The following is a 24967-nucleotide window of genomic DNA, read 5'->3' as shown; positions in this document are numbered from 1 at the left end:
ACAAGTTCATGTACTACAGGGTGGCCCAGAATTATTTCCCCTCACACAATAGATACCGTACACAATAGAATTCTATTGTGCAAGGGAAAACCTTTCTGGGCCACCCTGTAGAGTTTGGTGAGTATCCTCATCGATGATTTTGACAGGACCCCAGCTGGCGCCATCTGAGCTAAAAAAGTGGAACTAAGCCATTACTTAAAATTAAAAAATTCCCCAGTTTTGGGTGGAAATCCCCCCCCCCCCCTTTTAAGGGGGGGGGCTGGGGGACGAGTTATTCCGTGAACCCCAAACATGGTACTAACGACCGTTAGATCACAGCTTATCGTTATCCGAACTTACTTACATAACAGGACCCTTATATATACAGTGCAAATTCTCACGGCATTACTCCCATGCAGTTCAAATTATTCCCGCCAAAAAACTTGGTTTATATCAGCCCCGATAGCGGCGCTCAGGTCACATTATTCCCGACTTGGATCTAAGAATAGAAAAAATACTTTCCCCACAAAATTGGTGGACATTGGAACTTTAGGGAAGTTGCACATTCACCGCAGCCATTTTCAGGTCATGTGATTTACGAATAATTTGCATCCTGGGATATTGTTTATTGGCAACATGGCGGCACATGAGTGAGCTGTCAAAATGATGTTGCCAAAACACTGAATTTCTCCTTAACCACTGATTGAATCTCACAATGGAAGACATGTAGTATTTGTAAAATAATTGAGGTAAGTACGAAATATCTGTTACATTCCAAATCGTTCAGGATTAAAGGGAAAATCGTGTTAGAAAAAAGATAACCTGGTACTGTGACGACTCGGTCACGTCAGCTGTAGTACATTTTCTGTATGCATTGCACTTGCAGCGGCCAGTGTATATAAAAATCAAAAGGTTTTGACATTTGCTGTCAATCTTCTTTCATCACCTGTTCATGTCTTCATTCATTGATTGTCTAGATAAATAAGTGAACAGTCAGTAATGTTGGTGTGTACTGTAAGTGTAAGGTCTGTGTTTAAATTTTTTATATCACTATGACTAGGCCTTGTCGGTATTGACATGTCTATGAGTATGACTATATTAGCCAGCAATGAGCAAGCCAAGAGAAGTGAACTTATCTTGAATAGAGGCCCTTGCACCAGGCCGAGGAAGCCACTGCTGGCCACAACAAACAAGCAGCAAACAAAAGACCGCATGGTCAGGTCGCACACCACATCATCACATGTTCTTTTGTTCATTGTGCCTAGGTTTGTCTGGGCCACCAGTGGCTTCCTCCGCCTGGTGTAAAAGGGTCTATCATCCATTGTATACCGGTAGCGTATGATGAGCTTCACGATGCAATCTCTAGAAAAAACCCACAGTACAGTTACCATCCTCGAAAAACCAGAGCAAGTTGTATGCTTCTCCACTCCCAGACATTACTCAAGGCTAATTTGCGGGTTGGGGGTAAATCCACTAATCAAAACGGCTCTCACATCTTTCCTAGCAACTTGGTCACCATTGAATACAGTCACTGCTTCTAAAACACGCTCGCATCGGCCAAAATTTCCAATGCATGGAAACCACCAGTGGAATTTCTTGTTATTACATGATTTTGTATGAAGCATTCAAAACGATGTACATGTACATGTCCATATCATAAGTAACCCCCTCCCCTCATTTTGTGATGACATATCTAGTCACAATTCAATTACATTTATTGCATGTCGTGTTGTTGTAACCGTAGTTGCCACTAATCAATATGTTCTGCAATCTCAAAAGACAAAGGGTTTTAAGAAAAACGTAATTGACTAGCAGCCCTGGATAGCGACCTTCTAAATCATCACTTATAAATCACTGACTTACGTGGCTCATGGCTCTTAGCATAGGGAAATCTCTGTTCTACCGGCCGTTATGTAACTAAATTATTCATCCAGGGCCAGTCCATCTGGGTGCAGATGATAGTTGCTATTGATTTTTGCCGTAATGTCCTTTCATGCATGTTTTATCAGTATGTCAGTATTTACAGTACCATTTTATTCTTCTGGTACCGTTTGTGTTCTGTATTGGGATTGGGAAAGGAATTGAGACGGACTCTAGGTATGTTGTTGTGGCACCAAACACAATGATGTTGGAACTAAAAAATTTGGACAGCTCCAAACAGCAGTGTTTGTTGAGACAGTCAATACCAACAGCGTTTATGAAAAGGTCCCTTAAACATGCAAGACCATGTTTAAAAATGTATTCGTTTCATGTATCTTAATGTCTACATTTTGAGAAGGGAAAGTTAAGAAAAACATGCTAATCTTAATATCCAGTCTTCGTCTTGTCTATTTTCAGTTCGGTTACTTTGATGAAGAATGGCTGGTCGTATGTATGGACGTCTCCCCCGCCTTCAGACCATCGGCAAGGGACAATCAGTTGACAGTGATGAACCACCCGACACAGGAGACAGTGACAACTTCGACAGCACAGACACAGCCTCTGACAATGATGACATCATCGTCGCGTCTAGGCAGTCGTCCGCTCGGCAGCAGCTCTGCTTATGTTTCGAGCCAGAAGATGCCTGTGATGCAGCCAAAACGCTTGGAAAAAGCTTTCGCGTTTTGAACCCAAAGGCACATGTTTGCATGCGGAATCGCACCTATGGTGCAAGTTTCACTCATTGCCAAAGAAGTATCAGCTTGAGTAAGAGTTATTCCCAATTGCGGAAGTTGCTTGAGGGGAGGGCTAGAGTACAGCTGGTCCGAGACTACACCAGTCGAATTCATGCGCTCTCTCTGTTTGTGGATGAAGTGGAAGGTTTGGTCAGTCAGGAGTACACAACATGGCATGCAATAGTTCACAATGATCAAGAGGCTGATCCACCGTCGACAAATCTGGAATACTTAAGCTGTATATGTGAGGATTTACGTGTTCATATATACCATTGGAATTCTGTGAAACAGCGTATACACACTGAACGGTGGTTGAGCGCCCATTTACCAAGTCTGTGCCACGAGTTAGATTTTGTTCGCGTGACTTTGACGAAATTGCGTGACAAGGCTCTTTGGTTGATTGACAAATTGATACGCATTGGCTTGCAAGTGTTTGCGCATCTAGATCAAGACTCGATATCGCATGAGTGCTTGTGGAGTATAACGCGAGGGATTGAGGAATTCAACTCCATCATATCTTTTATACGTTCCACACATGTCACGTGCCCCTACGAGACATTCAGCCGTCTAGATTTCTTGCGCGGCCGCCACCGTTTTCCGACCTCTGTGACGAAACAGAACTGGCACCCCTTCCATAGTAATAACCTTGGCGTACGCTTGGAAAGTGTGAAAGCTGTGCCATTTACTCGCATTCTCAATACTATTGCAAACGAACGTTCCAAATATGCAGCGACACTGACCCGTGATTTCTTCACCATGAGTGAAGAACTTCTGAACAAGCTAAAAGTCTGGAAAATCCAGGAGTACCCATGGGCCGGTTTCATTGGTGAAGAAATGAACCGGTCGAATCTACATGGCAAATCGGATACGAGTGATTACCACAGTGCTACGGGTAGCCAAGCTAGTCTGAGCAGTTCCCTCTTAAAAGTGGGTAGCACTGAAGCCCCTAATCTTTCAACCTCACACTCTTCTCCTCTCTTGCACTTCATGCAACGCGAGCATGACTTTGCCGTTGGATTTTTATCCGCCGTCTGTCAGTGTACGAATCTCCTTCGAAGGAGTGCAAGCAAAGGATCAGAACATTCGCCGAAGAAAAAACCACACCTGCGTAGCGGAGGGAGCGATCCAACTGTAAATAATCAAAAGGACCCGTCGAAAAGGAAATCAGTTTCTTGGGGTGACACTGCAGACACGAATGTCAAGGCACAGTTGTTGAATCGCTACATGGACACGTTGTGGCAATGTTTCAGTAACTTTCTGTTCGATTTCTTCTTCCATCACACATGGGGCGATGGGAATATGGGAGAGCAGCAGGTCGGCCACATCCACCAGTGTCCGTCTACGGTCATCCTCATGGTCGTGCAGATGATGAAGCAGACGTCAGTCAAAGGTGAGAAATGCTACCTAGGTTTGTTTGTTCAAAACAACATCATTTTTGGCGTAATATTCATCATGTCAACAAGGCTTACAGTAACTGGAAATCGTCAAGATAACCCTTTTTTTAGCAACTTCTTTTTCCCTTATTTACCTTGCATGATGGCGGTTGCTCTGCCTGCTAGGCCGACTCCCCGCAATGGTCCTCACCACATCTGCAGGAGTCTCCACGAGGTCACCAAAAGGTTGCGCTCCACCAGCCAACTTGTCCATCTGCACTTAATAGTTTGAGTATAGTTTGCTGTGCCATGAAACTGAAAAGTACCTTTCTTTGTCAGCCTATGAATAAAAATCACATTGCGTAAGTGCTCATGCAAACAAAGCTAATTTCTCATAAAATCTGGGGATGATAAAATTGAAAGATTGGAATGCCCTCAAGTATGAAATGAGTATCATTCTTCAGAAAATCTCCCCTTTATAATCTGACCTGCAGGCTCATATGCTAGTCTTCATATATGGTGGCCTACAAACCAACTTTCCCATTTTTGTCTTCAGATTTGTTCCCACCTGGTGCTGTTCCGTCGATTTTGATGGTGACAAGGAAGCTACAGGGTCATGCTGCCATAGCATCTTGGGATACAAGTAAGTATGTTTTTGTTGGAAGTATTTTTGGATGCAAGTTGGCAATGATTTGGTCGTTAAGGCGCTGAATTTAACAAAATTGGTGAGCACAATGGCCCTATTTTTTTTTATTCAACAAAAAGTAGAAAGTATTGAATGAGTTTTATTAAATTTTTGCTTTATTGCCTTTGATAAAGCATCAAATTATGCTAGTTAGCATTTCCTAAAAACACATTTTGTGTGCTGAAAATAGGCTTGTGGAAAGCCTGGTCATGTTTTCGTAATTCCTGTTCGTTCAGTGGTACATGTCGATAGTGTAGCCTGGGCCTTGAAAAATTACTTTATCTTAGGATATTGGCCTGTCTAAATAAGTCCTTTAGATTCCATTTATAATGGGAGAAAGTAGGTTAGAATGACAGGAATGTGTCACATCAAAGGATCAGTGGAAATATTGTGAATGAAAATAATGTGAATGAATAGTGTAGTGGGATTGGTTGTAAGTAATGGACTCGTAAAAAAATCTTACCATGGCTAGGCCAAATAAAGTTATCAGACATTTATTTGTAAGTCATCCCCGAATACCAGGTCAAAACTTGCCTTATCTGAAAGAAAACTTAACTTGTTCAAGGAAAACTTAAGATTTCCAATGCCATGTTATTCGTTATATTCCCCAAGACATTTTTAACGTCTGGTCCAGGATAAATCATCCTCTACTGTCCAAGGCATCCACACACACTTAGTCATCTCATCTTGCATGTTACTAAAGTTTGTAAAGTAAGTACTGAGTAAATGGAAGTGGATAGACTTCCTTTATAAAGGAATGATGTTTTGATGTGGTACAATCTGTAAACTAGAAGTACATGTATCTGTCAGATCAAAAATTAGATGCATTTGTTTTGTTTTTGTAGTGATATGCACAGCACTGGCATCAGGTGCTGTTGACAAGTGCTACCCTATTCCTCTGATCCACAACGAGTATTGTACAAGAACGGGTAAAGAACTACGGGACTGCTACCAACCCCTGACTAGCGTGCTTAGCATGGTGCAACAGAGCCCCAGTGATAGGACCACGCTAAAAAGTAAGTTTTCTAAAAGTGCTATCAAAACAAGCACTTTAGTGGAGAGTGAAATCTTTTGGCTCTTTTTTCCGACATTTGAGCACCTATAATTGTCTGAGTGCTTTAAATTTCATCTTGAATTTCTTTCCAATCATTAGCTGTCTACTCTAACTTGTGTCATGTTTTACGTTGCTCTTGTTTTCTATTGAAAGTCTACATGCACTGAGAAGTATCATACATTTCCAGATTCTGGTCCGAACAGTTTGATGATGATGCAATTGGTTCAGCTACCACTTCTGCATGCGGCGATGCTGCGGCTGATTACCACCACCCAGCTGGTTCTAAATTGGTGTACGACCAAATCGTATCAGTTCATGGCGGCCCGGTCGGCGGGATCTTTTCTTTTGATTATACAGAGTGATGCAAAGGTGAGAACATGTATTTTGCAACAGTGAATTCAGCCAGGACAGGAAAATTTGGAAATAAAAGTCATGGTTGTGTTGGTAGGCAAACTTGTTCCTTGTTTGATGGGCAGTATGTGGAACTGGCCTCAATATGACTGTAGTTTAAGGTCGCTTTACAGTAAAGATCTTACGTTATTTGCTGTTTGGGGTGTGATGTCATTCTGTTGATAACCTTCATTGGCAGCTAGTGCTACATATAGTTATAAATAAATGATACCATGATTCATAAAGGGCTGTTTCAGATCTGTAGAGTGACTGTTTTCTTTATAGCTTCTTGCCGATGAGATCACAAAAGCCCTACAGATGTCACAACCTCTGTGCGAGCCCCACAGCAAGACTGCCCTCCTTCCCGACACCAACTTCCAGGCTGATCTACTCCGGCTTTTGCAACAGCTCAATAATAAAAATGGACAGTTGCAGGTGAGGAGATTGCAGCATGGTTTAGTGGCAAGGTTTCAAACTTCTTGTCCTGACATTAATAATGGGTACAGACACAGTGTTTTTTTCAGTCGTGTGTAGACGTCACTTTGAATGAGATGTCAAATTGAGATGCCTTGTTCTTGCTTTTGCATAAAACCCTGGAGAATCAATTCCTCACCTGACATTTCTTCCTGATTTTAGACCCTGTCTGGCCAAGCCATGAAATCGTTTGGCGAAGATGTTTACAGGATGTCGCTGGAATTCTTCGAGGAGTGTATGCCCACTGGGAAACTCTGGAAACAAAAGGCTAATCAAAGTAAGTAGAACTTTCCTCTCTGAATGATCGAGAACAAGTAAAGACTTGGCCTTTAGTCTTTATTAATTTCAGGTATGAATATGTTATCAATGCCTTGCTAGTAGTCACAGGGCCTCTTAGTGTAAAACAAGGCACTCGGCCGTCTGATTTTTTCACCGAAATTAGGCTATGCCAAGAGAAGGTTAATCGATAGATGGTTGGCTAGAAATATAACTTTGACAGAATTCCCATCTCACAGTCCTGGCGTCGTGTTGTGGACACAGACACAGTGAGGCACTTTAAATCACCATCGGGCTGATTTTGTCCAAGGGGGGAATAATGTATCATACTCCTAAATGAGGGTCGTCCAACCAATCACTCTATGGAAGAATTTTAACTTTAACTCGGTGAAAATCATCTTATCTCATACGCTGTTCTTTCTTCCAGTCGCATTATTGTCGGAGACAGGTTAGCTCTCAGTAGATGTAGTGTCTAGTTCCCTTGTCACTCAGTGCACCTGGTAGTCTTTGCATCTTGTAATTCTGTTTCACTGGGTGTACACATCTGACTGCAGGCCTAAAATTGATTAAAAACAAATTTCCTCAATAAAAATATGTATTACCAAAAAAGTGATGAAAGGAAATAGTGTCCAGTTTTGGAATGTTTGTTTAAAAGTCTTGCTGTCAACTTGCCATCAATGAAGATAAAACGTGATGTGGTCTAAATGGAAACGTATCATACTTTTTTGCCGGGTTATAAGCATCATCAGTCAGTGCTATCATAAGAATGCTCAAAATAGTCATGTAAGTGTCAGAATACCCAATCAAAAATACTTTTCAACATGCCTTAATCGTTATTTAAATGCTTGGTCCCTGTCGCCATGCCATCCTGATCTTGTAGTTGTCTTCAATCCACCACCTTTGCTTGATAATAAAATCATTCATTGTTCACCTACCTTGTGTACCACATAATGCATAATGATTTCAATCTGCTAGGTTTCTAATCAGCTGTATAATGTATTACTCTCGGAGTAGTACCGTAGCCACTTATCATGAAGTAGAAAATTTTGAAAAGAGGTAGTCTGTTGGGTTATTTGAAAACGTCTTTTCCAATCCAACAATACTGCTAAAAACTACAGAGTTTTTTCCAAACATTTTGCAGTAAAGATGTAATTGAAATCCGTTTTAAATTAACATAATGTATTGTTTTAAATTTCAGACGTTCAGATTTCAGATTCTCGTTTGTTATAGGGGCTGTTTATTTAGTAACTGCACGTCGTAAGGGGGAGAGGGGGTCAAAAGTGTGGGGTCGATTTTATGTGGGCACCAGTACAGCTTAGGGATTGGAAAGATGCTTTGAACATTTTTCTTTGCTATTACACGTCACTAAGTATTTTTGCTTCCGTGCCCAGGAAGGCTTACTGCCTCAAGCATACACATGCATAGAAGGGGGGTATCAAATTGGAACGGCCCCATTTCAACACCTAAGTTCTGTGTGCGAAAGTGGGAAGTCTGACATGCAATAGACGAATAGAGGGATGTGCAGTGTACTGAAAAAAGGACGGATGATTTCAATTGCTGCTTCTCTTCCATAAAATGATCTTGTTTTCCTCCAGATTTTCCCTCCGAAGTCAACCCATATGTCCAACAGGCCTTGGACAGAATCCTTGAGCCTGTCGTGGATGGTGTTAGCAAGTTAAAGACCACTGCCCAGCTCGGTGCAATATCCATGGCCGTCACAAAGATGTGCGAAGCGTGGACATCTTTCATCCTCAAGGAGAAAATCAAATTCAGGTAAGTGTTGTGGCTTGAATTCCCAACATGAGCTGCCAGAAAATGGCTCTCTGTGTTCGATCAGAAGATAAGGCCCCATGCAGGGGCAGATCTAGGACGCAGAAATAGAGGGGACACCCTGGCACTTGACACTAAAAATCCCGGTTATCAAAATTCATTGGCTCATTTCAAAGATTAAGTGGTGGCAGCTAACATAAATATAACCTTTTGGCTATTGCTCATCCCACTATGTATCTTAGAGGAGATTAAATGCCCTATGGAGAACAACTCCTCCAACTCTGTAGAGCAAACACCAAAAGAAAATAATGATAATACATATGATCAAATCTTGAACCATCACTCAAGAGGACCGTCCTATCACTTCCTTTCAGTTTGTATGGTGCCTATCAACTCCAAGTTGACTTCGAACATGTACGCATCTGGTTGGATGCCTACCTGGAGAATGAGGAGGTCAAACAGAGCATCCTGGCGCTGGATATTCTCAAATACTTGAATGGTGCTGTTCTACTACTCAAGAGACAGCCACCGAGGAATGCTGGCAAGGGGAAGGAATCGCGCACTGATGAACGAAGTGAGTAGCTCTAACGATGACTATACTGGACGGTTTTAGGTTAATAGAATTGATACTGAACTGGAGGCATTCGTTGTGGCACCACACACTACGAGGGTGGAGCGAAAATTGGGCCCAAACCAAGGCGGAGTTTTTTGGTGAAAGGCCAGCTCTACTCGAGTGGTGTTTGGGAGAAGACCAATACCGACTGTGAGGTATCTGTTTCTTTAACCCGCAGACAAGAGACCTTTTGGTCGAACACCGCAATGACTATAATCACAGGGCCAGTGACAGGAATCGCTCATTTGCAGAGAAACACAACACCCAACAAAATAACACTATTTCTAATGAATGTGCTCAGAAATGGTGGTACAGTGGAACCTCTGTTAGCGGACACCTCTCTACTAAGGACAACCTCTCTATCAAGGACACTAGTTTTGGTCCCAAATTGGTTGTTTCCATTCAATTTGACCTCTCTAATCAGGACACCTCTCTATTAAGGACAGCACTTGTCAGTCCCGAGGGTGTCCTTAATAGAGAGGTTCTACTGTATTAAATTCGGTTAAATTTTGGGAAAACTGCACGATTTTTTGTGTTGTCTACACATTCGATTTCTTTTTCCTTAGGTGTCGAGTACAGCACTAATGCTACGGAACAAACAAGTGGAAGTACAGAGAGCGGATCGCAGTCTGGTTCAGCCCAGCTGAGCATCAGCAGTGATGGAAGTGGTCAGAAGAATGATCTAGAACTGGATGATTACACCATGCCCAACACTGAAGACTGGCTCGCTCTGCGTGTCCACGGTGGCTCAAGGAACTGGAAATTCTCATCGTGTTTCAATCCGTAGACGTTGTTCTCAGCATGCAATGTTCATGTGCTAGAAACTTGTGGTGCCTGAGGCCTTGCTGTATTCTGTCCTACATTTGCCTACATTACTGTTGTATTCACTGATTATAATATGTAAACTTCCTTCTTCTAAAGTAGAGTAGGCTTCATAATGTGTTCATAATCTGTTACATCATTCCTGTGTGTAGAAAAAAAAGGGGTGTTAGGAGATTTTCAGAGATTTTCCTTTACACCAGTGTGGCCTCTGGGCTCTGGGTGAGGTATCTGCCTTGTGCGAGTTGAATTGAATACAGTGTGGCTTAAATGGAAGCTACAGAATCTTCAGAATACTGTTAACTCGACAGTTTTCATGTGCCTTTCAAGTTTACGCACACACACCTTGAATGAGGTAGAACTAAGGTCGCTTAAGCGTGACACAAAAGATCAACTTAAATCACAATCATATTTGTAAACGAGCTATTTTTTGGCAAATCACTACTTCAGAGCCTAAAGGAAGGTGAGCTTTCATAAACCACGATCAGATGAACCAATGTGAAAGCTGTACGTATAAAAAAACAAAGTTACGAGGAGCAAATAGTCTGTTTAGGGTAAACAGTGTTCTGTATAGTTGTTGTCAAACTGTCATAGTCAAACAGACCAAGTTGATTTGAGAAGAGGAGCTTGAAGCTTGAATTCGTTGTTGTAATTTCAGGCACGAGATGTGGTTAAAGGAATTGATACCTCACTGTCGGTATTGATTGCCTCACCAAAACCGCTAGGGTGGAGCTGAAATGTTGACCAAAACCTCGGCAGATGTAATATAATTCTATTCTTGTGCGGGATCTGAAAGCGGATTACGGTTTGGGGTTCATGCTCATGGTTCACTCCCAGTTAATTTGTGAGATTACGGCTCAAAGCATGCTACGGGTTTCTTACTTGTATCAATTGACCATTATTTGTGTTGAATAATCCCAGGAAAAATCATAATTTGTGGTATAAACTTGTAATATTTCAAAAGTAGATTAGAGTGTGTTCGTGCGAGTATTTATAGTTGTTGTTGTGATACGATGTAATGTTGATGCATTTACCATGGTGCTTCCCAAAAGCGCCCTGCAAATGAGCTATTTGAGTCGCAGCGACCATGGCGACATGGCGATTGTGGTTGGTATGCGGCCGCCGATTGGATAAATTTCAATCACCCGTCATCTTGTCAAGACCCCGTTCCAGGTCGCAGTGATTCAATTGTTCGTTTGCGCCGCGCTTAAAGCACGATAGCTCAAAATATATTGATGGGTTTTCCTGAGTTTTATGTGATATGGTCTTACCATGAGTATCCACGAATGACACATGTATCCTGTTGCGAAGATCAAACATTTTTAGTCACCTCAATGTAGTCGTTGAAGTTTTCAGTAGAAATATTTGGTGTAATGTATAAAAGATGATGAGTTTCATTGCTAAACGAGATATGTATATTTTGGCCATTTTGAGAAAAATCACGTGGAAAATTTGGAAATTTATTGAAAATGCATTGGCAAAATCCAGACAAATTTGTATGCATGCATAGCGTAAAAATCAAACTAGGTAAAGTGTATACACATGTACAGCTTCAACTGCACATAACCACTTAGCACTAAGCAATTCATGACGGATGTTGTATTCTTTTATCGACATCAAAACAATAATTATGACAATGTGATGTCTAGTCATTGTGGTGTATGTACATGCTAGTACCTTGTGCAGATATTAGCCTCTGTGTACAGCTACATTGTGTAATAAACCTGTGTTAAAATGGCAATTTTATAATCTTATGTACATAAGTGATGTGTATACGTGTACATAAGGTGTAAATCTAACTTATAAATGACGAACGTGTTTGTGGTAAACCTACATGTATTGAAAGTATATTGTACTGGCGTTGTATCACCCTGTATACCATAGCCAAGTAATTTGTGCAGTTATTCAAAATAAATAGCGTGATTTTTATATTGCACTCTATATAGTTTTGATGCACCTTTAATAGTATTGTATATGCCTTCTTGAAGTCACATATGTAGGTGACAGGGGATGTATAGTGTACTGTAATGTGTTCACCTGTGTTGTACATTTGTAGAGCATCTTTTCTCTTCTCCGAGACACCAGATTCTGAAGGGGCTAGGCAGGGTTTGGGTAAGTGGGCACGGCCTGGTACTGCTGGCCTCAGGGTTCAGTTACGACAGCGTCAATATCAAACAAGTGGGTCTTGATCCCACACTCATACTGGTGACACTAGTCGTAGTTCCACCTATCATAAAACCCCGTGTTTTTTCAAGACCCGTGTCTTCGCCGTGTGTCAAAAAACCCGGGGCGCACTTACACCTATCAGTGGTGTTAGATAATGGTTAATAGCCCCGGCGACAGGTGCGCTGTAGGTAGGGAGCTCTCCTGTGTTTCTTTCCCGTTGGAGGAGAATTTCACGTGCGCAATACTGAGGCAACTACACCGCGCCATCTGTCGCCGGGTCTTAGAACTTGCAATTGCCGGGGCTATTCAGATTCCACCTATCAAAAAGCCCGTGTTGATCACGGGTCTAAATTAGCCCCCGATTAGCCCCATCGAGCTCGATGGGGCTAATAGACACGGGGATTTGACACACGGGTCTATTTAGACACGGCAATTCAGGTGTAAGCGCAAAAGACACGGGGATTTGATAGGTGGAAGTACGACTAATGCCTTGTTTTTTTGATGGGACATTTTTCGCCTGGCTAGGGAAATGGGGAATATCCCGTGAAAAAGGCTGCAGTGCCTCTCTTGTTTGGAATCAAAATGGGTTCATCATGCGACGTCTCAATTATTCATGTGACGTCACACTGTCACCTTGGCGTCAAAATCGCAGTTCAATACACCACCAAGGTGATTAAGTCAGAGTTTACTGATGTGACAGTTACGACATCAGATAGCAGAGGGACCCATTAGCAACTTGGTGAATGTTGCTCTGGCCCATCGGAAATGTGGTCCAGATTCTTCAGGGTACCAATTGGGGAAAAGGTATGATTATATTTGTGTGAGTAAATCATTTTTGAAGTGTTCTCTAGCTTTTATCGCCAGTGCCAAAAACACAGTGATGTATTGTTGAATCGTAAAATTTATACCGGTCACATTTTATGGAGTTTGGAAAATTTAAAGTAATGTTCACACAGTTGTCATTGAGACCTGAAATTATTTTTTATGTACATGTATGCGATTTCTTCATACACAACTGATCGTGATTTAACTACGGTACTATTGCAGTTGTTCTTGCAGATCGAAAGGCTGATGGCTTGTTATGCAATCACCATTATTGGGAATGTGAAAATTGTGGATCTTTGTGCATGAATGACGTTGTCTGAAAAGAAAAGTGATAATTTGGGGTTTGAATGACAAAGTTGGTGAGAATCTTACATGTAATAGACAGTTCCAGGAGAAATAGATAATCAAATGGGTTGTACATTTATTTGATGTGAATTGTAGAGTGCCAAGTACTCAATGTGTAACAGTTGTGCTTGCATGTTGTGGTGCACTGTGACGGTATGTTCACAAGTTGTTTTTGAAGTTATATTGACCCTAGTTTTAGAGGTTGCACACGCGACCACGATTGGCTTGCTTTGTGGGGGAATACTGTTGTTGACGTCTTGAAAATAGTTAACATTTTGTAGGAGGTGAAAAATTCCGATAAAAATATTGCCTAAAAAAATGGTTATGATATGTTAAAACTGGTTTCTGTCAGTGGTGCGTGCAAATTCCCTAACAGTGTTTGTATGTTGTGCTGAGATAGCTCTTGACAAACAATTAGTGATGTAAAAGCTCTTCAGTATAATGTTATTTAAAGGACCACTCCGTTTATTAAAAAATTTGAAAATTTCCAATCAGGTAAATAATATGCACTGAATATGAATTTTTGACATCATGTAGACAGTAAAAAAAAACAAAACAAGTTATAGCAAATTTTCATGCATAACGGCATTCCAGAATTGTGTGTGTCTATTTTCCTGAACAAGCACTAAATCCAATGAACTTGAACAGCGTGCCCCTTAAGGGCAATTTCAAATAGACTATTGGCCCTACCTAATCATTTTGACCTGTCTTAAAATACTAGCCAATGTAATACTGTTATGCTTCGTGAAACCAAAATAGTGATTTGATTATTGTGTTCTGTTGTAATTTTGTCTTCTAGCTGTGATATTATTCTAGTTCATATGCATTCTGTGTACATTCAGATGTATTTTTGTATCTTATAAATTATACCCATCCTAGGAATGTTATCAAAATCACTGCATTGCGTGGAGATCCATGTACAGCCGAAATAGGTTCAATAAAACAACAATTCATGAGGGGTCACTGCATTTTATTTTGGTTTTTGTTTTCCAAAATGTCTTGCCGGCTAACTCTGAGAAGGAGTCAGTAACTCAACTTTCGAAATTGCCAATGCCCTGTGTGCTCTGTTAAGCCCTGAACTGATGACAATTCGTTAATCCTGTAACTGAGCAGTCTTTGTTGGTGCCGACCAGCGGCTTGGTTTAATTGACTTGACCCCAGATATTGTAAACCCATCGGGTTCTAGACTTAAAGAGTATGCCCCTGGACGTCTAGACAGTTCGCCAGCGCCATGGAATAAGTTCTTCACTTGCCAGCGCTGTTAGCACAGCTGCTCTGGAACCTTCTCAAAACGACACGACCTAATTTGAGTCACTGCAATGGCATCCTGAGGAAATCGGGGGTCACTGTTCGCTTCTCCGGCCCAGCACACAAAAGGGCAGGGGAAGCGAACATTAACCCCTGATTTCCTCAGGATACTGCATTGCCTGTAATGCTAATGTTAGCTTAGTAATTCCATGGCGTTCTGATATATTCTGTAATATTCTTTGCTTTGATCGGTGGATAGGGGTTTCTCAGCTCTGGGCGACAGAAACATCCCGAGAGCCTGATTACCTGAACGCTGAAAGAAGCATCAAAGTTGAATGTTACAAGACTTAAGTTACATGATATTGGACTTCAGGTTCATTTACAAACTTCTGAAACATCAGCTGTCCGCCGAAGGTCCAAGCCCTCGGGTATTCTGGCTGCTGATCACCACATACAATCGGCAAATCGTTGAAAATATTGCAACGGTGAACCATTGCAACGTCAGGCTGCTCGCTGGGCTTGAAGATGTATCATAACACCCCCCAACTCCTATCAATGGCGCTATCACAGCCAGCCTCTGTCTGTTCTTTAGGACGGCAAGAGGTGGGGGAAGCGACGAATGGACAAGATCACTTCGCTCTATCCCTTCGAAAGTCGAGACAAAGCCACCTACCTTACATTTTATACAACTACAATGTGGGAATGATGCAGTTGTTCTGTTCAGGACTGTTAAGACGCATTGAGACACTGGATCGGATCACAGAGCTGCCCGATATTAGGCCTACGGGGATCGAATTCACCGTCCCTAGCCTCCATCAGGAAGGCACTGGCAGCCAATAGATCAAGCCCCAAGACCGCATCCACAAATTCATCAGACTGATGAGAGTCGTCAAGTCCATTGTCAGTCCCATGGAAAGCCTTACTCTGGAGATTTCTGGATGACCAGCCTGACCAGTAATGTTGTCTCGGTGATCTTAAAAATCAAATGCATTACTAGTATGTCCTTATTCTTGGTTATAACTGCTTCAGAAACAAGAAATACGTGATGGCTATATTTGCCTGGCTTTATCCTGATAGTGAACAGAGAGTTATAGACATGTGGTGTAGCTGAAACGCAGGCCCCTGACCATATTGGGAGTCCGCTCACTGATGATGAAGCAATACACGGCCACAACTTTGGCAACAGTTCGTAACTACCTGTCCAAATCCGGAGGCTACCATTCGTAGGCTATTTTAGTAGGTTATAGCCCATACCATCGATGGTATAGCAGGATCTTTTGTACACCGTGATTTATTCATACTAGAGTTACATCACTGTTATCAAAGACCCATCTTGTTTGTAAGAAGGAAAATCCAACATCTGTCGAATATGATAAAATAACTCCTCGGGAAATAAGATAAACTATTTGGTTACTAAGCACGGTTTGTGTGTCGTTAACGTGTCGCATCACCAACTGACACGGTATCTTTTACCATCTTAAGGGAAGACACGGCTCCAAGTTGCTTCGGGCATGTCAGGTGGGTAGGAACGCGAAGAGAAAAACTTTCAAGGTGAAACTGGTGACTCGAATTTGCCAATCTAAGAAACATTGACCCGAACTCATCCAAAACCCACAGAGAGGCATAATGATAACTCGGAGGACAACATTGTCACCTTTGGTCTGCATGGCCCGGCTCAGAACAATATCTTATCCGATTTTTGGTGTTCTAAAAAGTTCTGGTGTCCTTATAGCAACTCGAAGTCACTACTGAGGTTAATTAAAGGGATAATGTCCCCGCGTAGCCTCATGGGTTTGACGTCAAATGTCTATTAATTACCAAATAACCGCTGGGGCCGAATGTAATTTTGTTTCCGTAGCGGGGATATACTTTATTGAATAAATGTTCCTTTCCCAGGACAGGCTGGCTCAGTGAACTGGAAGCCCTGATAAGTTTCTGGGCAATCTGGGGAATTGATTCTCCAGGGTGGAAAAGCCCAGTGGAATCGCATCGACCCGTGGAACCCAAACGACCATACTTATGAGACTGAGGGAGGGAAGAGCTTCTTTGCCTTGATTTGTAAATCTCATATCCCATAACATGTGTATCATTTGTTTCATGCTCATTCACGACCATGTATTCAAATCGGAGAGAGATAACCAAAACCATTATCACGAGCTATTAGAATTCAGTCAAACTGCCCAAACATTCTCCAATCACGATCCAAGCCTTGGGGGGAGTAGAGGGGCTGATAAATTTATATAAAATACGACCTGTTGGAGACCAGATTCAGACACCACGAATTAATCTTCGAGTCAACGTGAAGCTTCCAAGAGCTGACGATCACCTCGATTTTTGAACTTGACCATTTTGAAATCTTAAAACTAAAAGGTAAGTCAACAAAGGCATTACGCGGTGTGGTGAAAGAAGGGATGACATTAACCATCAAGAAATTGGTTGAAATATTGCTTGGAAGTCCGACACCGCTTATATTCTGACAATACTTTTTTTAAAGTGCTGTACTGCTGTCGCTGAACGCTCATCGTTACGTTGCGCGTCACTGACGCGAAGCAGGACGGATGTTAATTGTGATCTGGACTGTAGGTGTGGCTGAAAAAGTCTTGCCTGTATGTCCGATTCTACTTAGATTCCTTAGAGTTAATCTCCAACAGATCATTGATGAACAGGACGGATTGAAATGGAAGACGGTTTTGGCCTGTGCATCCACGTAGATCCTTCGTGTATTGATGATGTTATATTTATATGGGGCCTGGTAAATTTTTTTCCCGAGCATAAAAATCACCCTTTTGCCATGCCGATCTAGCGTCGTTGTGCGTATTATCCATGAGACGTTAGGATTGACGTTCACCGCCGGTACGTCGGCTTGCCTTTTGCAAGCAACTTCCAGATACCACACACGCCACGGTCATTTGTCACATTCCTCACCCTTTTCTTAATTAACAAAAGGAATAATTGCGTCCCTCCCAGTGCAATCTCCTAGCCGCGCCATTGGTAAACGGTTGCTTAGGATACTAGCACCGTTTACCAGCGTACATTTGGCCTCTTCCGATTGGTGTCTTCTCGGAGGCAAATGAAGCGGCGTCCTCTCATTGGGAGATTACTCCCAGTGATGAGGGTTCGAAAGGCAAATCTCGTCGAAGATAACTCCTTTATTTTTGTTGCAGATGCGATTTGTTGTCACAGTCCTTGTTTTGGCGCTGGTCGCGTTGCGCGCGGACGCCAAATGCGACTCCAAGGATATTGCCTTGTGTGGTGGCGCCAATGGCAAGGACCAGTGGGATGCATGCATTAAGGGCTGTAAATTTGTAGGCAGTAACATGAAAAAGTGTTGGCATTGGATTTACAACAAGAATTCGACTAAGAACAAGTGCCCGGATCACTGCACCGATATAATAAAATGCAAACATTCTTCAATGCCCCAAAGCTATCCTTCTGATTGGTGATAAACATTATTGAGAGATTTTCTGACTCGAGAACTCCTACAATCCCGGGATATGTACTAACTTAGAACTGAAAATAAATGGAGAGTATCATGTTTGGCTCATGTTGGTTATTATCGTTCGAATGGATTTTAAAACTTTAAATTACCGATTTCACACTGCAGTCAGTCAATCCATACTGCTTCGTTAGTGACGACAATCACTTTCGGCGAGTCTACATGTACTGTCTGTATCCGGCGGCCCGTTAGCGGTATATTCACTTTTTGAATCGCCACAGTGATATCGAGGCAAAATAAAGAAAACTCGAGGCTCCGGTCCAGCTGCTATTCAGCAATTTTACGTCACCAGAACGTTTTAAAATCCATTCGAATTTGTTATTTTTTTGGTTTACATACTGTCCAAATCAAATTGTCATCCTAAATTCGCGTCAAGGCGTCACTGGTGCGTCATTGGCATCCAACTCGGCGCGCCGCGTACGTTGCGCGTCAATGACGCGAAGCAGGATGGATGTCACTTGTGATTTGGACTGTAAGTGTAAGAGTTTGGTTTTCGGTCAGCCTAATTCTACTCCGATGATTCCACATTGGTAAACCAGCTTTTTCTGTTGCAGATGAGATACGCTATCTTCGCCCTTGTTTTGGTTATGATGCTAATGACCAAATCTGCCGAATCGTCTTGTAAAAAGAAGTTTTGCAACGTCGAGGGAAAAAAATACAATCACATGAAACACTGGGAACAATGTAAATTCAAGTGTGACTTTGAGAACATATTATTCGACATGTGTTATACCTGGGTTTACCACGAGAACTCGACCCTTAGCAAGTGCGAGGATCTTTGCGATAACATAAAAGATTGCAAGCTCTCGGGGATGCCGAGGTCCTATCCTTCAGACTGGCCGCCAGCACCCGCCTACTTCTAAAGTGTCGTATAACTTACGAAAAATTAACTTCATTCCCGGGACATGTAGGAGTTTAGAATGCAATAAATAGAATCACATATTTTTGACTCATGTTCATGTGTTCATCCCGACTATAGTCCATTCGTAAATGTTATGCCCGTACGTTTGGGGCTCTGGAGGGCGAACTGCTGGTCGGATTTCTTTGAAGTTTGGGTTTTATTAGTCTACACCTCAAAACCAAACAGGATCGTTTCATTTTAGTAACCGTTGTAACAAAATCATTTTTATAGGAGAACGAGAATGAGATGTCTCGGGAAAAGTCGCAGTGAGCATTTGCACATATTGGCATTGGTAGGCCCATCTTATATAATGGGTGATTTCAAAGTCAGTTTTTAGATTTAGTTTTAAAACTAAATGGAACACTAAAACCCTTGATTAAACCAGCATTGAAATGAATTGGGTTTTAGTTTCATCCTATTTCAAAGTCGGTGTTTGTTGGTTTTAGCATTATGTCCGGTTTGAGCTTAAAACTAAGGGATGGTTTTAGTGTCAAAAACTAACACCGGGGCTAAAACTAAAACTCTCCACAACACCAGAAATGAAATCAGTTCTGGTGTTAGTTTTGACACTCAGTTTTAGCATTATCCTATTTCAAATTAGGTTTTAGTTTCACACTGAAACCAATTGGAACACCAAGGTCTGATCTTAATCCCAGCTCGGTGTTATATTTGGAAGATTTGTAGTGCATTTTGTATTACCAATAAAACTAACACCTTAGGCATTAACACCGAGTGGATTTCAAAGTTGGTGTTGGTGTTAAAAAAAATAAATCATGTTGTTCATACCATTTCAAGAAGTAGTTGCTGGTATTTTGAACGCTGATGGGAATGATGATGGACGTGAAGACGAACAAATTTATATAGATCGGAAGCGGTTACAATAGGGAAACAACAGTAACAACGACAACAACATGCATGTTGGTTTTTCCAAGGTTTTATCTCTGTCCATCTTGGTGTTAGTTTCACCTGCAGAATAAAACCTCTTCTTAGTTTCAGCCCAGGTTTTAGGTGTTTAGATAAAACCAGGTGTTGGTGTTAAACTAAAACCTCGAATTGGTCTTATCCAGACATAGGTTTTTAGGGGTAGGAATTAAGAATAAAACTGACACTTACACCCAACACTAAAACCATCAAAACCAACTTTGAAATCACCCACTCTGCCTCGTAATATGTCCATCTTCTTGGATGTACCAACAACTTTCATGAGCACAAACAGAATGATGTGTTCAGTTCACCAAGATCTAGCACTTATAACCATATCTCATGAACCTCTCAAAGTTATCCCAAAAAAATGCAAACTGTTTCGGCGTCTGGAAGTTATGTACAACGTTATGGGCTTTCGAGCTGCAGAAGTCGAACTTCTTAGCAATCTTACTTCCGTCGTGTGGAACGAACCCTGGTATCGCAGTGGCAGTCACATTTGTAGCATTGGCTAACATGCCAATGTACACATCTTCGAATACGAAATACTTCACATAAGGTGCACCAGCTAAGAAACGTACTACGCTTTTCTTTGACATAAGTATTCCAAACCCTAGTGCGTAAGAAGGATAGTTTGCGTATGGGTACTCTGCCTCTGAGACGGCCCATTTCTGGGGTCCTCCTTTCCCCTTTCGCACAGGTGCAACCAACCATTGGACATAACCCCCGTACAAGAACTCCTTTTCGACGTGCTTCAAGTCATTCAAATAGTCAAATATAGAATGAACATTTACGAAAACGTCTACGTCGGTTTTAAGTATAAACTGCGCATTCGCGCAGTATTTTATCGCCCACTTCATCCCGCCAACAGTTTTTAACACAAGAGCGGTGTAAACGTCTGTATAATTCAGCTGTAAAATGTCTCCGTGTAACTTGCTCTCGATCACTACTTTTGCTTGAGTGAGGTTATCCTTTGGCAGTGCAACTATAAACATAAAGGTCACTTTGTTGTCTCCGGCCGTTTGAAAGAAGGACAACTTTGAGCGCCACGTACGGCGCCGATCAAAGTCGTCAACAGCACTCTCAACGTATATGAACAGGCTTAGATATTTTGACAGTTCACCCTGACAACGCATTTCGTTGTTCAAAACAAACGCTATGGATGAATCATTTGCAGTATTAACTTTGGTATCGAAGTTTTCTGGTGGTGTCCAAAGCTTTTGTACAACAACAACCTTTTTTGGGACCATTGGCGCCATCTCTTTAGATATGGGATCACCCTGCGCATGCTTTGGTGACGTCACCGATGTTGTCCTCCGATATTCTGCTGCTGCTGCAGTTGATACTGCCACAAAAGCTGGAATCTTTGGCTGCTTCCTTGATGAATTCTGCATGGGATGGATATTCAACGGTTTCTCCTCAGAAGCTGGAATACTGTTTGTATGGATTGGGTAGCGAGGGGACCAACCCTTGGTCTGAGTTCCAATGAAGAGTATTAGGAACACCACTGATCCCATAACAAGGGGAATGTACCAGAGCTTGCGTAAACGCTAAAAAGAGAAATAAGAGCGGCGTTATGGCGTAGGACAAAGTCATAAGGTGATTTATCTAAAGCGTCCCGCAAACCGGCAAGTGATTTAAATCGCAACACCCGTCGAAGGGTCTCCCGGAAACAAGCGATTTAAGTGGAAATCGCAGGTATCTGCGACGCATACATGTAGCTTTGTACACGGCACTATATGGTAAAAATACGGCAAATAGACCCGTGCAGGGCGTGGGTGTTAAAAACAAATTCTCTCACTAACGTTGGCGTTAACTTAACATAGCCGTATCTCCTTCAATTAAGCCCTTAGACTTAACGTCAAGTTAAGTCAACGCCAGCGTTGGTGACAAAACTTGTTTTGAACCGGGCCCTGATGATTATACCGCAGGTCGCTACGCTGACCGCTGACTCGGCAAAGAAGCACGATCCGTCACCCGCAGATCGCTGCGACTGCGATGCTTCTCGGCAAACGAGCGAGTGCTGGTATTTTCTTCAAGAAATCTCGCAGGATTTGCAAGGTACACACTCATGTTGAAATTTGGGCCCCTTCCATACCTTAAAGGGACGGTATAGGCAGCAGCTAGGTAGGCAAGATCAAGTTATACGAAGTTGCCAAAAGGGGTTTCTCCCATCTCACGGTACATCGAACCTGTTCACACTTGTACGAGAAATGTATATATAGTGCTGAATCAAACATGACCCAGTGCCCTTATATACTGTACATGTAATAGCCACCTGAAGACGGTTTTGCCTGTAATCATCGAGGTTTTTAGGACATCGATTTGTCCGTGTGTCACCTGTAGGTTGTCGTCATTTGAAGCACTTACAGTGTGTCGTCCATGAAATTTATCGTGTTTGCCTAATAGTATGTGTTTTTTTAAAACCTAGTCCAGATCGGTCTGGGCGATCGGTGTGGGCGGGGCACTTTTGAACAGGATAATGTCTGCACTACCATAAGGTGAAGTGGCGAAACACAATACAGTCTGATACATTTCATTAGAACTGAACTCTTTAGACAATCTTCACTCTGTCTTCGTGTATGTCAGATCCCAACCTCGCCGTGCCAGTTGACAATCATTCCCGCATTCCACAAGTCCGTGGTCGCAGTGATGTCGATGTCACAAACGATATGAGCCAAAAAGGGAAATTGTGCCTCCTGAAAATAAGTCCATAATGTATCATGGCTGCTCTTAAGAACTTACCCTTAAAATCAAATCCATCGCTCACTGTCCTGCAAGTGTGCCAGTGCTCTTCGTCATCAAGTATACAGTCACGCAGATTGTCCCTGTATGCGGGACAGGTCAATTCAACATTTCAGCTGAGCGCCAGACCGTTGATTGGCCTCTTGGTGTAGGGGAGCACTAATATTCATTACACTGGACTACGCGTTCAGATGCTTTGAAGGGCCTGGCCTCTTGGTGTAGGGGGGAGCACTAATATACATTACACTGGACAACGCGTTCAGATGCTTTGAAGGGCCTAGTTGCTGTGTACTTAAGTCCGCGAGATGCGGACAAAACCATTATAATGATATGCATCGATCGCTTCAAAACATGTACATATGGTATGCGGGTAGGATTCATTTTTGTATATAAAAACCATTGTGTGATATGTGGACATCTGTATAAACGGCCACGTAGAATTAGCGGAATGAGCGGATTCTGTACAAAATATGATATAATTTCATACAAATAAAAACTTAATGAATTCATTAAGTTTTAATTTGTTCGATACGCCACAAATGGATTTTTCGAGATTTCCGATCATAAATATGTCTTTAACAATCGAAATTTATCAATATCACTTTTTTAATTTATTTTTAGATAAATGACTCCATTTTTGAATCGCTAAAACATAATCGTTCCTTGATGTGAGCTGTGACACAGCTCGAACTCAATCAAGACACTCCGCCACTCCAAGGACAGTTTCCTGAGTTCGCCTCAAATATTGTCTAACATTCTAAAAGGCCTTAGTCACAGTATATCATTGTTTCTAATACAAAATACATTACGCCTCGTTTTGATCGGAGCGGTCTTGGTATCGTAACCAATGACCGCCTGGGTAGGTATAAAATTCTGAACTTTAGCAGACGAATTATTTTCACCAAGAAGCAACGACTCAGCCCCACAAAACAATGTCAAGAACACGAGATTTTGAAGTATTCCCCGATATATTGGGATTTGTGAAGTAGGGAGGATACCCGAGGACTCTTTCGAGGTCGTCAGTCAGGATTCAGAAGAGGTCAAAGACGAGGAAATGGTAGAAATCGAGCTAGCAGACTGGGAATTCCCTTGCTGCGTGACGTCATCTTCACGAGCAACAATATGGCGGAGTTCCGGACACCAGGCTGGATCATTCTTTGACGAAAACGGAACATATATACCTTTCAAATCGTATTTAATTTGTTTAATTTTGAAACCTTTTAGAATAGAAATTAATACCTCGCTGTCGGTCATTGGTTGTATAATCAAGACCGCTCGGGTAGACCTCAAATTACGTCCAAAACCCTCGGCGAAGCGCCTCGGGTTTTGGACTGCATTTTCGGTCTACCCGAGCGGTCTTGATTATACAACCAATGACCGCCAGCTCGGTATTAATTCCTTAAATAAAACCAAACCATCATCGGGGGAGGTATGCATCTGTCCTTACGAGAGGGTGTTGACCATTAGTACAGCTATTTTGGTTCGAACTTGAAATACCGAAGCACTTAGAACTCTTTTAAAATGCCCATTTTAAACCCGAGAGAGCTGTTCTCTGGAAAAAAAAGAACCACTGACTCCCACTCTTGAAATTGACATTCAGGCACCTTGAAAGAATTACAGTTGTGTGACGCCTCGAGGATTACAAGTCCTAACCAAAATTGTGGTGGATATAGTCAACTCTTAAAACAAGCCAACTAAAATGATATCAGAACCTTAATTAAGGCATGGAGGTCTATATGGTGTATTCCTGTTTCGCCTATTCCTGGTCCGCCTATTCCTGTTTCACCTATTCCTGTTTCGCCTAATTCCTGTTTCGCCTAATTCCTGTTTCGCCTATTCCTGTTTCGCCTAATTGCTGTTTCGCCTATTCCTGTTTCGCCTAATTCCTGTTTAGCCTATTCCTGTTTCGCCTATTCAAATGTATTGCTAACCTCCCCACAGACGTAGGAATATGAACCGTCCCTTACTGACCGACCAAACCCGAGGAGAGCCACATATGTACGCATTGACGAACGCATGTTACGCCTCAAAGAACAATACGTCAATGGAGAGAGGGATAATGAGTTACGTTGATGCCATCAGTTACCTTGTCTGACATAATATCATGATATGTATTTTCCACCTTGTTTGTCTTTATATGTGCTGTACCTACATGTATATTATGACATGGGTTTTACAGCTGATTTTGATCAAATAATTATGAGAATGTACAATATTATGTATTTTTATCAAA

The 24967-nt window shown here is 42.0% G+C and overlaps 2 protein-coding genes and 1 long non-coding RNA gene across 5 annotated transcripts; 2 read left to right on the top strand and 1 right to left on the bottom strand.

The window, feature by feature from the left end:
- The first annotated feature begins 609 nt into the window (after positions 1–609).
- Positions 610–14386, top strand: LOC135489040 (uncharacterized). 2 transcript variants are annotated; one of them, XM_064774124.1, is made up of 11 exons: positions 610–728; positions 2317–4023; positions 4563–4649; positions 5537–5707; positions 5933–6114; positions 6421–6570; positions 6772–6886; positions 7313–7333; positions 8481–8658; positions 9030–9229; positions 9835–14386. In XM_064774124.1, exons 2-11 carry the CDS (start codon positions 2337–2339, stop codon positions 10053–10055), a joined length of 3012 nt encoding a protein of 1003 aa, XP_064630194.1. In that variant the 5' UTR covers positions 610–728; positions 2317–2336; the 3' UTR covers positions 10056–14386. The 2 variants fall into 2 exon arrangements, with proteins under 2 accessions (XP_064630194.1, XP_064630195.1); XM_064774125.1 differs by lacking the exon at positions 7313–7333.
- A 2558-nt stretch (positions 14387–16944) lies between these two features.
- LOC135489741 (uncharacterized) lies at positions 16945–19109 on the top strand. The gene is made up of 2 exons (XR_010447212.1): positions 16945–17041; positions 18722–19109. It is a non-coding gene; the product is annotated as an uncharacterized LOC135489741 (long non-coding RNA).
- On the bottom strand, positions 19088–22842 carry LOC135489740 (beta-1,3-galactosyltransferase 5-like). 2 transcript variants are annotated; one of them, XM_064775233.1, is made up of 2 exons: positions 22735–22842; positions 19088–21539 (listed from the first exon to the last, which is right to left on the bottom strand). In XM_064775233.1, the coding sequence occupies exons 1-2, from the start codon at positions 22750–22752 to the stop codon at positions 20310–20312; spliced, it is 1248 nt and encodes a 415-aa protein (XP_064631303.1). In that variant the 5' UTR covers positions 22753–22842; the 3' UTR covers positions 19088–20309. The 2 variants fall into 2 exon arrangements, with proteins under 2 accessions (XP_064631303.1, XP_064631304.1); XM_064775234.1 differs by lacking the exon at positions 22735–22842 and adding an exon at positions 22088–22171.
- Positions 22843–24967: the final 2125 nt, after the last annotated feature.

Source organism: Lineus longissimus, chromosome 6 (assembly GCF_910592395.1).
Source record: "Lineus longissimus chromosome 6, tnLinLong1.2, whole genome shotgun sequence".
Classification (NCBI taxonomy): domain Eukaryota; kingdom Metazoa; phylum Nemertea; class Pilidiophora; order Heteronemertea; family Lineidae; genus Lineus; species Lineus longissimus.
This window is presented reverse-complemented; position numbering and strand designations above follow the sequence as displayed.

Coding starts and splice junctions, on each gene's coding strand:
- LOC135489040 (XM_064774124.1), top strand. CDS start 2,337: ATGGCTGGTCGTATGTATGGACGTCTCCCCCGCCTTCAGACCATCGGC. Junction 4,650..5,536: donor CATAGCATCTTGGGATACAA/GTAAGTATGTTT, acceptor TTGTTTTTGTAG/TGATATGCACAGCACTGGCA. Junction 8,659..9,029: donor AAGGAGAAAATCAAATTCAG/GTAAGTGTTGTG, acceptor ACTTCCTTTCAG/TTTGTATGGTGCCTATCAAC.